This window comes from Radiomyces spectabilis (assembly GCF_025331425.1).
Source record: "Radiomyces spectabilis strain NRRL 2753 chromosome Unknown BYT42scaffold_14, whole genome shotgun sequence".
In the NCBI taxonomy this organism is placed as follows: Eukaryota; Fungi; Mucoromycota; class Mucoromycetes; order Mucorales; family Radiomycetaceae; genus Radiomyces; species Radiomyces spectabilis.
In genome coordinates, this window is record NW_026251939.1 from 272,194 (window position 1) to 287,171 (window position 14,978).

At 42.9% G+C, this 14,978-nt stretch overlaps 5 protein-coding genes across 5 annotated transcripts; 2 read left to right on the plus strand and 3 right to left on the minus strand.

The window, feature by feature from the left end:
- Positions 1 to 528: 528 nt before the first annotated feature.
- On the minus strand, positions 529 to 1,546 carry BYT42DRAFT_585693 (2Fe-2S ferredoxin-type domain-containing protein). Its single transcript, XM_051570007.1, has 6 exons — positions 1,390 to 1,546; positions 1,280 to 1,319; positions 1,108 to 1,217; positions 918 to 1,047; positions 740 to 831; positions 529 to 683 (listed from the first exon to the last, which is right to left on the minus strand). Exons 1-6 carry the CDS (start codon positions 1,466 to 1,468, stop codon positions 661 to 663), a joined length of 474 nt encoding a protein of 157 aa, XP_051419325.1. The 5' UTR covers positions 1,469 to 1,546; the 3' UTR covers positions 529 to 660.
- Positions 1,547 to 3,513: 1,967 nt separating this feature from the next.
- BYT42DRAFT_595617 (Glycerophosphoryl diester phosphodiesterase family-domain-containing protein) lies at positions 3,514 to 7,712 on the plus strand (the record flags this gene model as incomplete). The annotated part of the gene is made up of 12 exons (XM_051570869.1): positions 3,514 to 3,646; positions 3,820 to 3,870; positions 3,898 to 4,030; positions 4,085 to 4,136; positions 4,198 to 4,482; positions 4,595 to 5,054; positions 5,120 to 5,431; positions 5,508 to 6,289; positions 6,358 to 6,475; positions 6,595 to 7,046; positions 7,128 to 7,601; positions 7,671 to 7,712. The coding sequence occupies 12 exons, from the start codon at positions 3,514 to 3,516 to the stop codon at positions 7,710 to 7,712; spliced, it is 3,294 nt and encodes a 1,097-aa protein (XP_051419326.1).
- Positions 7,713 to 8,098: 386 nt separating this feature from the next.
- Positions 8,099 to 8,711, plus strand: BYT42DRAFT_549394 (60S ribosomal protein L44; the record flags this gene model as incomplete). The annotated part of the gene is made up of 2 exons (XM_051566067.1): positions 8,099 to 8,101; positions 8,394 to 8,711. The coding sequence occupies 2 exons, from the start codon at positions 8,099 to 8,101 to the stop codon at positions 8,709 to 8,711; spliced, it is 321 nt and encodes a 106-aa protein (XP_051419327.1).
- A 155-nt stretch (positions 8,712 to 8,866) lies between these two features.
- On the minus strand, positions 8,867 to 10,246 carry BYT42DRAFT_585701 (aldo/keto reductase). Its single transcript, XM_051570008.1, has 7 exons — positions 10,058 to 10,246; positions 9,910 to 9,983; positions 9,809 to 9,827; positions 9,532 to 9,733; positions 9,390 to 9,469; positions 9,159 to 9,325; positions 8,867 to 9,095 (listed from the first exon to the last, which is right to left on the minus strand). Exons 1-7 carry the CDS (start codon positions 10,211 to 10,213, stop codon positions 8,930 to 8,932), a joined length of 864 nt encoding a protein of 287 aa, XP_051419328.1. The 5' UTR covers positions 10,214 to 10,246; the 3' UTR covers positions 8,867 to 8,929.
- A 631-nt stretch (positions 10,247 to 10,877) lies between these two features.
- Positions 10,878 to 13,766, minus strand: BYT42DRAFT_595620 (Rho GTPase activation protein; the record flags this gene model as incomplete). Its single annotated transcript, XM_051570870.1, has 10 exons — positions 10,878 to 10,979; positions 11,054 to 11,109; positions 11,182 to 11,252; positions 11,321 to 11,924; positions 11,998 to 12,388; positions 12,475 to 12,867; positions 12,928 to 13,122; positions 13,201 to 13,449; positions 13,511 to 13,644; positions 13,721 to 13,766. The coding sequence occupies 10 exons, from the start codon at positions 13,764 to 13,766 to the stop codon at positions 10,878 to 10,880; spliced, it is 2,241 nt and encodes a 746-aa protein (XP_051419329.1).
- Positions 13,767 to 14,978: the final 1,212 nt, after the last annotated feature.

Here is a 14,978-nt window from a genome sequence, read left to right on the forward strand (position 1 = left end):
TATAAAAGCCTATACTCTGACAGCACTAGTAGCTTTTGATGTCTAATACAATTATCAAAGCATTGTACAAGGACACATTATGCTCCGATTAACTAAAACGCCATTCAGGGCCATCTAAGAGCGACCCTGCCAACAGAGTAACTCATAGTCTTTTTGCCCTTGCAAATTCATTTTTAGATTGGTGCTTCTCTCATTTTGGAAGGGCCAAGGACATTGGCTTTCATTATAGCCCACCCATTATTCGAAACGCCCATGTCTGGATGCCGCTTGACATTGTAGGTGACCCTTTTTAGTCAGCCAATCCCTCCCATGGATATGATGGGTATGTCACCGACTTTTTTTGTGAATTGCTGATGTTTCTGCGCTCAAAGGTGATCAATCTCCATATCGACATTGGAAATATCGCTGTCGTTGCATTGGAGATAAAACAATATCAATCAAGACTTCTCCACTGTCCAGTGGAATCATGCCTCATCAAAGATCGTGCTTGTCGGGGCCACTACCCATTACCAACAGCCTTCATTTCTGCTCAGTTCTCCGTTCCTTTTGCAATTCATTGTGGACAGTTTCCTAGCGATTGTCCCCTTTTTGCCTTTTTTATATATATATAGTATGAGTCTACTGCTACAAAGAAATGAGTCTAGATGAGATGGTATTATTTTAATGATGAGTAGGCTTGGATCCTGTAAAAGAGTTCATTAGCAGTCTATTTGTGCACGATCCTCCCACTCTAGCTTACCATCAACTCGCAGATTTCGAGTAGCCGATGGAATACGGACAGTGATACCATCCAGATCATCATTCATTTCAATTTGACAGCCCAATCGTGAACTGATGGATCAATTTCCAAACAAAAGAGCCCAGTCAGCAAACAGTGTGTTCCTGGCTCAGATCCCTATATCCTTATCGCCACTTACGTCTCTGTTAAACCAAATGCCAAGTCCAGCATGTCATTCTCTTCATCAGAGGGTTCTTCCATCTTGTCATAGTATTCGGGCTCGCAAATAACGTGGCAGGTTGAACACGCCAACGATCCTTCACAGGCACCTATATCCAAATCCTTGTCAATTACCTTGCAGCTGTTCTTCGCACATCCTCTCGACTTACATTCCAAATCTATATCGTAACGTTGTGCGAGATCGAGCATTGTATCGCCTTTGGTCGCTTTCACATCAATTTGCTCGCCGTCAGAAGTAATAAAATGCACGGTATATGGTCTAAAGAGATTGATGAGCATTCAACCCAGATCTTCCATTTTCTTGCCCCACAAATACTGTACCCGTCTCCTTTAGCTACACCGGGTTTGCCGTGAAGAAGCACTACGAAGGGCCAATTAGTGGATCCGTCTGATTGCAGGCAAAACAACAAACTTCACTTGGCGATATATACCTGGCGCAGTCGAAATAGAACGTCTGAATGAGGCCTGTAGTAAAGGTGCCTTGGAAGTGAAAAGTCGCAAAAGGGACATGGCCGATTATCAATGATCCTGGAAGAATGATTACACCTAATGCTCTTATAGTCTTTTTTATTATTTTTCTGCGGGGACATCCGGGCGGGTTCGAAAAATATGTCATCGAACCCATTATATCCAATCAAATTAAAACATTTTAACCAATCATCACCCAGAAACTTCACAAATCTCACTTCTCGGATCGCAAAGCCGTATGTGGCAATGGTTTGATTCCTGGTGTGGTGAGTGGAAATGCTTTTATGCACAAGGAGGAGCTTGGATCGTTAAAATGAGATAGGACTTTACAGATCGTCTGCCGCCCGAATCATTGATCAGTTACTTGTGATAGTCCCTGATGGCATCATTTTTTTGTAGAAATACGCTCGGTTCAATATGTCTGATCTACTTTGCAATTTTGGCTCATACGTTATCTCACGTTGATAAGCGAACGACAGCAGATTCAACGTTATTATACCGACGGTTCAATTATGCTATGAATCATTAAACGTAACTTGTATGTATACGGTGCAGATTTCGTATAAGCGGTGAAGAATTTGTACAATAAATATCGTATTGTATGGTGAGCGCTCACGCTGATTTGTGGATCTACCATGCACTGTGCAAAACCATTTTCAGAAATGTTAATTGGCGAAAATAATGTCATTTGCGACTCTTGCCGTTTTGTGCCTCTTTAACACTTTTGCCGTCGATGAGAAATAAATAAAATAAAGTTACTAAGTTGAAAGAATGAAAAATGCGTTTTGGTATAGAAAATCTTAACAGCAGCGCAGCATATCATCCCAGGAATATGCACTACTGCACTGCATTGATAAAGAAAGAACAGTTTTTGACAGCCGAGATCGTCAGTTAGTAGTGCTATTGCAAATTGTTTAGGGTAAAAAGTAAAAGAAAACATCCGAGAGTTTAAAAAACATCATTTCACCGGAATGATGTATTTTTTCAACTTTACAAGACCCTACAGGATGATATCAGAATTGCTTATTTAGCGTTGGCTGACAGATTTCCATCAAGACCAAGACGATGTTTAGTCATTTTCGGGGATTGAATCCGATTTCTCCGGTTTTTCCATCCTCCCCGCCAACAAACACCAGACTCTGCAAATGCTGTTTTTAAAAAAAAGTCATGTATCTGTATATTCAGGGCGATCACAAAATGACGTGTCATCGATCATGTAGTGGGGATTTGAATGGATGCATGATGCTATTTGCATCATAATTCCTACGCGTTACTTGGTGGTATCTTGTAATGAACTGCAATAGCCGTTGGATGAACCGTGACAGATCATCCGGAGACTGACGACTACTTCATGCAATGAACAAATCATTTGCAGAATAACAAGAATCTTACTACTGCTTGTCACAGTCGGCATCCTATAGACAAACAAATTGTGGAAAAATGAAGCGTGATCGACATATCGATGCAGACTTGCTTCGGATAAACTTAACAATGGGTCAATAATGACCACATGAAAACCAAAGCATGCGAAATGTAACCTGAATCATACCCAATCAACATTTTCAACAATTTAGTCGTCCTTCTGAACTTTGCTTCAAGTTCAAAATGAGATGATGATGATTTGTCACATAGCTTATGACTGTACGTGAGGATGAATTTGCATCTAAAGAAGCCTATTAGTAGCCAAGTTATGACTTAATGACTTGCCGGCGTGGGAGTAAATGTGTCAATCGGCTATGCCGTTTTTGGCTATTGTGATTGTTCGTTATAAACCCCCTTGTTTCTCCGCATAGAAGCCACTTCAATGTTCATGTAGTTGTCTAGACGGTAGCTAGTTCTATCGTTCAATGTAGGACCGTCCATGGAAGGAAGGCGTAGTTTCCGTTTTTTTTTTTTTTTTTTTTTTTTTTTTGGCAACTTCAATGCCAATGGTAGGCGACACGTGAAAGAAGTAATGCAATTCGTTGCTTTGCTCAAAAAGGCAAAAGAACTTGATTGAGACTCCGCGTCTTGCCCTTAAATACGTGCATTTTTTTTGGCCTCGTAGCTTTTTCAGTATTGTGCATTTTTTTTTATTCCGCATTGAAATGAAATTTGGCAAAACCCTCCTCAATAATCAACTACCCGAATGGTCGAAAAATTATCTCTCTTATAAAGGCCTGAAAAAGTCCATCAACGAGGCATCCCATAAGCTACCACCCTGTGAAGAAACCACCACCGGTAATATCTGAAATGATGAGGAGACTCATCCTTTACTATATCTTGTTGCATATTTCAATCCATTGGGAAAAAGAAGTCTAAAAAACAAGCTTTTTCTTATATTTTAATAGCTATCTTTTTCCAGCTGGACAGAGAACTCGAAAAAGTCAATACATTCTACAGCTACAAGCAAGCCCAGATTGATCGACGTCTGTGGATCCTGTCTGAAAAATACGAGCAACGTTGTACAGCCAATGCTGCTTTGACCACAGACGATGGTAGTAGTTGTGATGATCTTAACGAAGAGGAACTTGTCAGCGCTCTACAGGAAACGCGAGCCCAGATCAACAAGCTAATGTGGTTCGCCGAACTCAATACAAAGGGTTTCCGAAAGATTTTGAAAAAGTAAACACTGTCATTGCCTAATTTGAGCTACCTCACTCACGACAGGTTCCTTAGGTTGGACAAGAAATTAGGACTTGAAACCCAAGCAGTATACTGGGAGACAAAGGTACCGCCCTGATAACGGTTGCGTTGAGTCAGCCTAGCCGACCCCAAGTTCAAAAATATAGGTTGCTGTCTTGCCATTTGCTGCCCACGCTCAGATGCGTTCCGAGATCGATAAACTGACACAATGGATCGCCACCATGTCCATCAGCGATGATCGATCGCAGTCGCCCACCCATCCTGCAGCGGTCCATGTCAAGCTCCCTATGCAGTCCAAGATTGGCCGCCTCGGATTACTAACCGAGCAAGAACATCAGGATCTGAACAAAACCATTGAAACAGACAACAAAGAGGAACTGACGCATTTACTTGTTCAAGTCAACGGCAAACCTAAACATGAAGCTGAATTGGTAACGGAATTTGTTCATATTGATTATTTTTGGTGTTATTGAGTAACACAAGTGGAACGCAATCGTTTTACCTTCCGCTGCCTCCTTTTCTTTCCTTTTTTTTTCAATCTAGACACGTTATGCACTGTTGGAATCAGCAACCCAACACGGAGCACTCGACTGCTTACAATATCTGATCGAAAGTGGTGTCAAACCGCTCGAACACCGGGATATCAATGAGCGAAATTTGTTGCATAAACTGGCGATTCTTGCGGATGCCCTGGATGACAAATGTTTTACCGCCATCAAAAAATTGTTGGATCTCGCTCCCGCATTGGCGATACAGACTGACTTTGCCGGTCGTCGACCGTTGCACTATGCTGCCGAATCCAGCCATCCCCAAATGGCGCGTATTCTGTTGGAACATGCGATGAAACACGCCCAGTATGACAACTCGGGCTTCATGGACCCAGTATGGCAAGATCGTGAAGGTCACACCCCGTTGTTCCTGGCTATTCTTCATGGCAACCCGGAAACTTTAAGAACCTTAGTTGAACTCGGTCACATTGAAGACATCGATCGTACCATCGCAGGTATACCCCCCTATTTCTTATTGGTTCATACGTCCCGGACGGATTTTCTTAATTTGGGATATTAGCTGCGTTCCTGCAACCACGGTTCAGTGAGTCCAACATCTTGGAGGAATCTGAATCTATTCCGGAATTTGCTCGTTTGTCTCATCATCCGGCCCCCGTGGCCATGGCGTGCAAGCTTGGCAACCTTGACCTGCTCAACTTGCTCATCGACAAAGGATCCAGCGTAGACTTGGCCGATGATGATGGTGAAACGGCTCTCTTGTTAGCGATTCGTAGTAACTTTGTCGAGGGTGTCAAGGCTCTTATTGAACGAGGTCACGTCAATGTCAACTTGGCCGAGAAAGTGAATGACTGGACACCACTCATTGTAGCTGGTATGAGTTTTTGGTTATCTGGAACGACGGTGTACTGTAGTAAATATTAACGTGGAGATTGTTTTCTTTTTTCTAGCGATTGAAGGGCATTTGGAGATCATCAACCTGTTGTTGGATGCTGGTGCTGATAAAACACTTGTGGACTTCAATGGTTGGGCCGCGTATGAGCATGCTGTGTTCCGTGGATACCTGGATATTGGCAAGTTGACCAAACCGGACAATGCCGCTATACCGGTCGATCCGCCTGTACGTGCGGAATTAACAGAAGTGGAGAACAAACCCAATAAATCCTTGGCAAGAGCAAGTCGCCTATATGGTCACAAGTACTTGACAGATCAATCCATGATCATTGTTACCCTGGGATCCAACGATGTTCGCAATCCCCTGTCGAGGCGTTTCCTCAACGTCAACGGTCCTTTGTACGAGAATCAACGTCTGTCTATTGCGGTATCAGCCATCAATGCCACCGGCGAATTCCCGATCCTGGATTTGCCTAGCAACAACGAGCATCATCTACTCCATCCTGAACCGATCGTTTTGTTCGCGAGCAATCCCGAGGAAGTGGTCTTGCGATTTGACCTCATTGAAACCTTTGGTTCGTCTCCATCGAACAATATTTTGGCAAGAGGCACCTCGGTTTTGAAAGGAGACCAGATCTTTTCAAAGACCAAGGCATTCAAGGGTCGCGCCACGGGCAACTCTTCGCTTCGCGGACAACAAACGGTGCCTCTTGTAGACAGCACGACGCTTGAATATGCTGGATCGCTTGGCTTTGAATTTTTCGTCATCACGCCATTTGCCCACAAGAACATGAGAGTGGGTGATCGTTATACCTATTATAAATCCGTGGATACCAAGGTAAACTGACTGAAGAAGAACGCTTCGCATCGAGTAAAATGATTAAACAAAAGGTCGTTTTTTTTTAGGTCATTGGACATCGCGGATCTGGCATGAACAAGAAAGGTTCCCGTCTTCAAGTGGGTGAAAACACGGTGCTTTCTTTTGTCACTGCTGCTTCGCTTGGAGCTGAATATGTCGAATTTGGTAAGTTTCCATAGCAATAATCTACCAAGAGATAGATTGGGTCAGGAGATGTGAATCCATTCTTGGTTGTTATTTTTTTGGCTGTCCACTTACCAAAAATGATCTATCTTTTCTTGCAGACGTACAATTGACCAAAGACTTGACTCCTGTGATTTACCATGATTGGACCGTGACGGAAACGGGATACGATATCCCACTGAATGCTATTACGATCGAGCAATTCATGAACCTCCGACCTTCAGGACATATCAAAGAATACCATACTGGTGTCAGTGATGGCATCCACGGTGAACGCATGCCGACTATTAATAATCCTGATGCCGAAGATCTGCCTGTTCCTTCGTCCGTGGCTGCCAGTGGTATTAGAACGATCTCTGCTGCAAGTGCTTCAACTGGCAAGCGTGTCAGCCGCTCGCATTCTTTGAGCTCCATCGGTGGGCCCCCTATTAATAACCGTACCGATGCCACCAAGCGGCTGGAGCTGACGCGCACCAACAAACTAGGCAAGTTGAAGGGCAATGGTCCAGAAACCATCCAAGCTCCTTTTACCACCCTCGCCGAGACGCTCAAGGTAAGTGGACCTATCAATCACGTACTAGCCTACAAAAGATTCTAATTTTGACGTGTTCTGTACATCTTGTCAATATTGCAGAAAGTGCCCAAATCGGCTGGTTGTAATATTGAGGTGAAATATCCCATGATTGATGAAGCCGAAAACGAAGAATTGCACCAATTCCAAGAACTCAATATCTATGTGGACACCATTCTGGAGTGCGTTTATGAACATGCCGAACAAGACCGACACATTATTTTCTCGAGCTTCCATCCAGAAATCTGTTTGGCGCTCAACTTGAAGCAACCTAATTATCCTGTCTTCTTCCTTACAGATGCGGGTACTCTGTCCATGGCCGATGTACGTTGCAACTCGTTGCAAGGAGCCGTTCGGTTTGCCAAACAGGCCGACTTGCTCGGTGTCGTAGCTGCCAGTGAACCTATTCTGGCAGCACCGAAAATGGTCAAGGTGATCAAGGAAACGGGCTTGCTCCTCTTCACCTATGGTGTGCTTAATAACGAGGTCGAAAATGCCGTTGCACAAAAGTACTATGGAGTTGATGCTGTTATTGTGGTATGTTACCAGCGAATTTATGTCTAATGATGTCTGAAAAGAATTAACAATGGCTTTTTTGTTGTGTAGGACTCTGTGCTGGCGGTGCGAAAGGGTTTACGAGGGGACTAAATAGGCATTATTGCATGACATCTATTTCAATTTCTTTCTTCATTTGTAATACAGATATAAGCTTTTTTAAATCTATGATTTATATCATTTCCCAATCCACTGAAAACCATCTTGTTGAGTGTTTCGGTTTTGTATGCGACATCTAGTTGATCTTTATGCATGGGCACAGATGTTGAGCTTGAAATTTAATTCGTTGGCAAAACAGTTTAAAGTCATCGTCTGAGATCGAAAATTGGAAGATTTCGGCAATGGGAGTGCGCCGTGACTATTGCTGCGGTGCGGGCCGGGCTAATGGAGAATCCGTGGCGAGTGGGAGCAGCGAAAGGAAGCAAGCTCGTTGAGAATTATAGAGATTTCTCTCTCGTTGCCGATCGACAGTTCTCGCCATGGTACGTAGGAAGATGCAATCAATCGACATAACAGATGGATCAGGCATTGGATGGATCGATCGATGGATGATGAAAAACTGGAACGATACCGAAAAAAAAATATACCACGATTGAAAACAGGTGTATCACTCGTCGTCTCGTTTTTCGCCATTGAATTTGGAAAGACACTCATTGGGTGGACGCGATTTTCTTTTGCCTGCATCCTACGTTACGCTGATTTTGCATTCGACCTTCCCCTCATCAGACTCTTCAAATTGGAATGGAAAAAAGCTAAATGGAGTTCTTTGGATAGGTCAACATTCCCAAAACCCGCAACACCTACTGCAAGGGCATCAAGTGCAGAAAGCACACTCCCCACAAGGTGACCCAGTACAAGGCTGGTAAGGCCTCCTTGTACGCTCAGGGTAAGAGACGTTACGATCGTAAGCAGTCCGGTTATGGTGGTCAGACCAAGCCCGTTTTCCACAAGAAGGCCAAGACCACCAAGAAGGTTGTCCTCCGTCTCGAATGTACCGTCTGCAAGTACAAGATGCAACAACCCCTCAAGCGCTGCAAGCACTTCGAATTGGGTGGTGAAAAGAAGACCAAGGGTGCCGCTCTTGTTTTCTAAATGTGTTCACATACAGTTTTGCATTGTGCAAATAAATCATTAACATGTACCGCCTTTACAATCTTACAGCGTTGTGATTTGAGAAGACCGCAAAACAAGACGTGAAAAAGTTGGAAAAATATGTAGATGACTAGATCAGTTGGCGAAATATTGGATTTGTGCGTTTGTGCGTATCTTTATTATTGCATGAAAGAAGCAGAAAAGAGAGTGGGTTTTGTTTAGGCGGAAACGGTGGGATCCCATTCTGTGACGTGATGTTCGTCAAAACCGTCTAGGGTTTCCATATCTTCCTTGGATATTTCAAATGAAAAGACATCCATATTGCTCAATATGCGTTCCTTAGTGACACTCTTGGGAAGAGGCACATAGCCGTGTTGCACGGACCTAGCAAAATCCCAGTTTTAGAAATCCCGAGTTTCTGCTGATAATTTTTGCAGCCTTGCTTACCATCGGATGAGAATATTGGCGGGTTGCTGGTTGTATTTGTCCGCTATCTTTTTTAGTTTGGGATCTGAAAGCTTGGTGCCCATGGTCAAGGGCGAATAAGCTTCGATTTGAATGCCGTGCTTCTGACAATACTCCACTATCTTGGGTCGTGCAAGATACGGCGTGATCTACGTTGCATAGATTGATGAGGAGTGTGCAATATGCGTCGCGCGCGGGTTTTTTAAAGGTTACCTCAATTTGATTCACAGCGGGCAGACTGTATCCATTATCGGGCAACTCTTGGATATGGTGCACCCCGTAATTGGAAACACCTTTGAGAAGAATATGGTTAGAGTGATGGTTCAATCTGCATCTCATCAAGATGTAAACAAACCAATGCTTCTAATTTTTCCATCGCGTTGGAGTTTTTCCATAGCCTTCCACGTAGCTAAGCGTTTCTCCTTGCCCGGATTGGGGCTGTGAATGAGATAAAGGTCAACATAGTCCAATCCCAATTTTGAAAGGCTGGATTCCAACGCCTTGATAGCATTATCATAACCTTGCATGTTATCCCATAATTTCGTGGTAACAAAAAGCTGAGAAACACACATATTAGCTCCAGGGCCATCCTACGTATATCCATAGAGTGATTATAGGGAAAAAATCCTTACCTCTTCGCGCGGAATACCGCTGGAGAATGGCGAATTTGAAAACAAGTTGGAGGATTTAATAAATATTTCAGATAATGGTGTTCGTTAAGCAATCCTTTTACCTCTTTTTGATGGCGTCTCCTACGCTTTTCTCGTTACCATATATATTGGCGGTATCGAGGTGACGATATCCGGCCTAGTGTATCAAAAAGCTTTTGAATGAGGTGTGCTGAAGATCTGGCCTTGCGACGCAACGCCACGCCATTTTACCTTCAAAGCACACAATGCCGATTGCTCGGTTTCTTTACCGGGCCTCATATTATACACACCAAAGCCTACGCAAGGGATGGTGTGGCCATCAGTCAATTTGATTCTGCTCTGCACACTGGTCAATGAAGTCATTCTTGCGGAGAAAAGCCGTGCCATTAGAGGTGCGATGGAAACCGATGAAAAAATGCATGGTTTAGCGCTATCGGAGAATCAAGCGCATACCAAAATTTCCATGCATGACATTTTTTTTCGTGACGATGCCAATTCTAATCATTCTCTCGAGTCATCTTAAGTCGATATAGCTTTCAAGATGCAACAAATTTGCTCGACACATGGGCCTTGTCAACGCATAAATACTCATCGTTTGGTATCCTTATGCATTGGTGGTAAAAATGCTCGTCCCATTATCGCGTAATTGCCCCTCGGTTTTATTTTTATCAGTGGTTGCAAGTCAAAGACACGGCATAGATATGAAGAAGCAAACAACCTTTTTTTCATGATGTTTTGTACTCTTTAATATATCACCGTTTCAAAATATGTGAGATTCTATCTGATCGTCTCTTATTGGTGCATATTTGATATTCTGCAAACATGACATCCAATATTAGACTGTTGGATCACCGTTTTTTGCTGGTTAAGCAAAAGAGTAATTTGGTATCATATTATTGTTTTGGAAACTTTTGTTAATCAAAATTTGCAGGAACAAATACATTGAAAGAGCACGTTTCCATTGTGCGTTTGGATCGACTTAACAGAACAACCCAGATCTGTTCAACTCGGATGATCAATACACTGTTACCTATCTTTGTGGTGTCACGACTTACTTAGTTTTGGATATGAATGTCTTGGATAAGAGTTGCAATATTTTGCTGACGTCTAGTTTGATGTATTCGAGATCCAAGATCTCTATACTATCCTGTTGCTAAATCATGGGGAAAAACGTGAGCAAACAAACTTGCTTCTTCATCATTCGCTCCACACAGCACGATAACTTACCTTTTCTAAAAGATCATCTAGTTTTAGATCAATCTCCAGGATGGGCTTATCGCGTCCTGAGGTTGTCATGAACCATTAGGGAGAATTAATATAAATGAACCATCTTTTTGTGGTAAAATAAGACGTACCTTTGTAATGAATGGCAATGATAAAAGTGCCTGGCGTCGGCGAGCTAATGGTTATAAAGATATTATTGCGTCTACGAACAAGTCGATAGATTAGAAAAGCTTTGATGAAAAGAAAAAATGTTTCATTGAAGTGTCTCACCTGTATTCCGGTATATCGGTACCTGCAATGACCCCATCGCGTTCCAGTTGTTGATGGGTAAATTTAAAAGGTCCTTGAACGGACGGTTTGACCAGTTTTTTGCTAGGTTTACCGACCGCGACCTCGACACCTAGACCGACTTGCTTTTTATTCGCCTTATCACCGCCACCGCCACTTTGAATACGTACATTCTGGAGGTACGCTTTGTAGCTTTCTAGTTGACCTCTCAGATAGTTGTTGTGATCCAGGATTGACTGATACACAATTTCAAGTGAATGAATTTCCTCGCTAATGATATCCTTGAGATCGCCCAGATGGTCAATTTCTTGGAGCACTTCTTCCGCCAATAGCTGATAATGATCTCTCTCATCAACAACCCCAGCCTTCTCCAAATCATGCAATGTTTCTTTGATCTTGATACCTTTGCGCACCAATAACGGGTCTTTGGAGCTTGCCGCCGCTTCGGCAATGTAGTGCAAATCCAATGGTACTCCTGTCAAAGAAGGCAAATGACGAAGAATCTGTACCAACAGGAATTTGGCTTCTATATACAAAATGTCATTCTGAGTCACATTGTTTTCTGACATTAACGTTGTGGTTAAATCTGTTGAAAAAGAAAAAAGACATGAGATTCAGGAACTGGATGATCGAATGTTTTGGATCGTTATTTGACTTGCCTTGAATCGGGGTATCCCAGCGGCTGAATAAAGGAAGTTCGATAGGCTTATTATCTTGTCGCGGCAACTGGGGAGGTGGTGGTCCAATTTCATTCAACAAAATCCTCAGATGATCGGTATCTCTCGGTGCCAGTATGTCAACGTGTTTATACAGCAGGGATTGCATATTATAAATTTCGTTCAATGTGATGTTGATGATGATATTCTTTTTCGACAACGCCATGTATTGGTCCATCTCCAAAGAATCGTAAAAATCGCCCACTTCGCAGAGGCTGTTAAAAAACTGATTCATGCGTTTCTTGTTTCGTTCTATAAAGACGTTGGTCGGGATCATGTAAGCTTCTTTCGCATACACAGGCTTATTGGCGAGATTTTGCAACATTTTGGCAATCTACAGCACCATAAAAAAATTATTCGTCAGATTTCCCCATATCATTGGAACCCCAATGCAGATTGGTTGGAAAACTCCTTTCATACCAGAGTGAGAGTGGTGCGTGGATGTTCATCGGGCAAATCATCAATCAACATGTAGGCTTGCGGCGTCACGATGGCAGGATTGATGAATCTGAGCAAGAAAAACCCGCCAATCAAAGATGATATAGCAGAATCGGATGCATCAGGGTATTTTCGCTTGGCCAGCGATCGAATCTGTTTACAAATCCAACGAATACCATAGGGCACATGGCCCAGTGAATCGATGATAATGGTAAGAAATGCTTCGGCAATGGTAATTAGGGCGGTAATACGAGGTTTGATGATCGACTGTACTTCCGGATTAGCGGCTGCTGCTTCGGCGGTAATGCTTCGTTCATATTGAGGAGGAAGCGTTCCCTGCGCTTGCTCTGCTTTTTCCAGGATCTCTTCATATACCTATCAGCTAGAAATTAATGGAGGAATTTGGCGCAATAGGTCGAGCATCGTCATAATTACTTTTAATGGATTGATCTGCAGGTTGATGTCTTTTTGCTCGATAATGGTATGGATTTGATGGGATAAGATGGATTTAAGATACGTCTGTCCGGGGCCTCGTCGGGTATATGTCGTCAACATGCGAGATACGGGCGTGTTGGCTCGAAGTAATGAAGTGAATTCAGGTGTAGTCTCAAATTGAGCGGCAAGCACGTTCTACATTTTGCCCAAGAAACCAAAAATGTTATCGTCAAGGTGTGACGGTTCGTCAAGACAGAGGATGGGGGGACTTGCCTGGAACATGGTGAGCAGTAAATGCTCTTCTCGACTTTCATACTGATTACCATACAGGGTGAACATGACGGTTTGGAGTAGATTATCAATCTCCGAGAGACTAACTAGGCGGCAAAGGGTTGCGATATGACGTGATTCCCACTGTAAGAGAAAGAACAAATTGCTGTATTGCTGCATCTTTCGATCATCCGGATAATGATCGCTTGTATTATCGTCGTGATGATCTACATGGGAGTCTATTTCATGATGCTTCAAGAAGAAAGTAAGCACAACAAAGGATATGGTTGACAAGTAAATCAAGTTTCTATACCTCGTCCAGCGCCATTCGATTTTGGATCAGAAGCGCAATACGCGAATCCAAAAAACGAACATCCCGTTCCAGCATAAAGTTCTTTTTTGACTGAGCAGAGATTTTCGTTTTCAATTCTCGAAGGTTGCGCTGTGCTGTAATTCACATAACGTCTTGCTTTAGTTGCTTCGACAAAAAAAAAAAGTAGGGCGAAAATGTTTTGAAAAATACCTTGAGCCAAGTCGTCGTCGACTTCGACATCTTGTTCAGCCGCCATTGAATAAATCGCAGACACTGAATATCGTTTCGATCCTCGAGCATGACGGCGATTCGAGTGAAGACTGTTGGCAGCTGCTGCCGCCACGGTTCGGCTCATGGTGAAGTCGGCTGGCGATAAACCAATAGCAGAACTCATACTGCTATCGCGATGAAGACCCGATCTTCCCGGCATTCTAAGAAGAGTCGGTCTAGTGAATGAGGAAGTAAATAGGTACTAGCCCCAAGAAAAAAGAAACAAAAGAGGCAAAAGAAAAAACAAAGGGAATCAAAAGGGAAAAACAAGAAAAAACTGGATATTCAATGCCATCAGGTTACACATTAGCTTTGCTCCTTCGGAGGAGGAGTTTTTCATGGTTTTTTTTTTTTTTTTTTTTTTTTTTGTTGTTGTTGTTTTCTGGTCCGAGGTGCAAAACAATATATCCAGAGTGCAAGGCAGAAGCTGTGTTTAGTGGGCTGAACAGTCTTGTTTTTCCTTTTCTTTTGGTTGCTCTTTTAGAAAGTTCTTTGATCGGGCAACTTTTATTGCTATGACAAAATGGCAATAAAATCAAGTTGCAATGCAACGTGTGAGGCGGATTTGGTGCCTGGATAGGGTTGGCCTTGCAACCACAAGATTGTACTCCATGAAGATAGAATTCTTGTTGGAGAGAGTTTGTTGCTAGACATTGCATGCATTAACTTTGAGGAATTTTTGAAGGGTAATATAAGCAAATGAACAACCGTCAAAAGTTTTTTTTGAAGCGTGATCTGGTACGACAACAAGAAAAAAAAAATATGGCATAGTACACGTGCAGGGGGGGGGGGGGGAGTTATTTCATATTTTCATTGCACACATCCAAATACGGTTTTTGACAACACATTTAAATCATTCGCCCACTCACTCCAAGGCAACAATCTCACTGATAACCACTTGTGCTGTCTCACTGATAACCACCTGTGCTGTTTAAATCGGATGGCACCTGAGTTCTAGCGACAAACTTATGTCGATGATTTATTTCTTCCGCAGCAGTTAATTGCGGTCTTTTTCAATTTTGAAGAGCAATAAACGACGCCGCGGCCGCATTTGCTACCTTGGTTCTGTTAAAGTTCCAATGCCCCTCAAGCGAGGCGCATCATTCATGCATTTGCAACCGTGTCTTGGCCTTTGTGCTGAGAAGCACCACCGCCATGCTTTCCAGCATGGTGAACTGTCCCTTCCTCAGCAAGAACT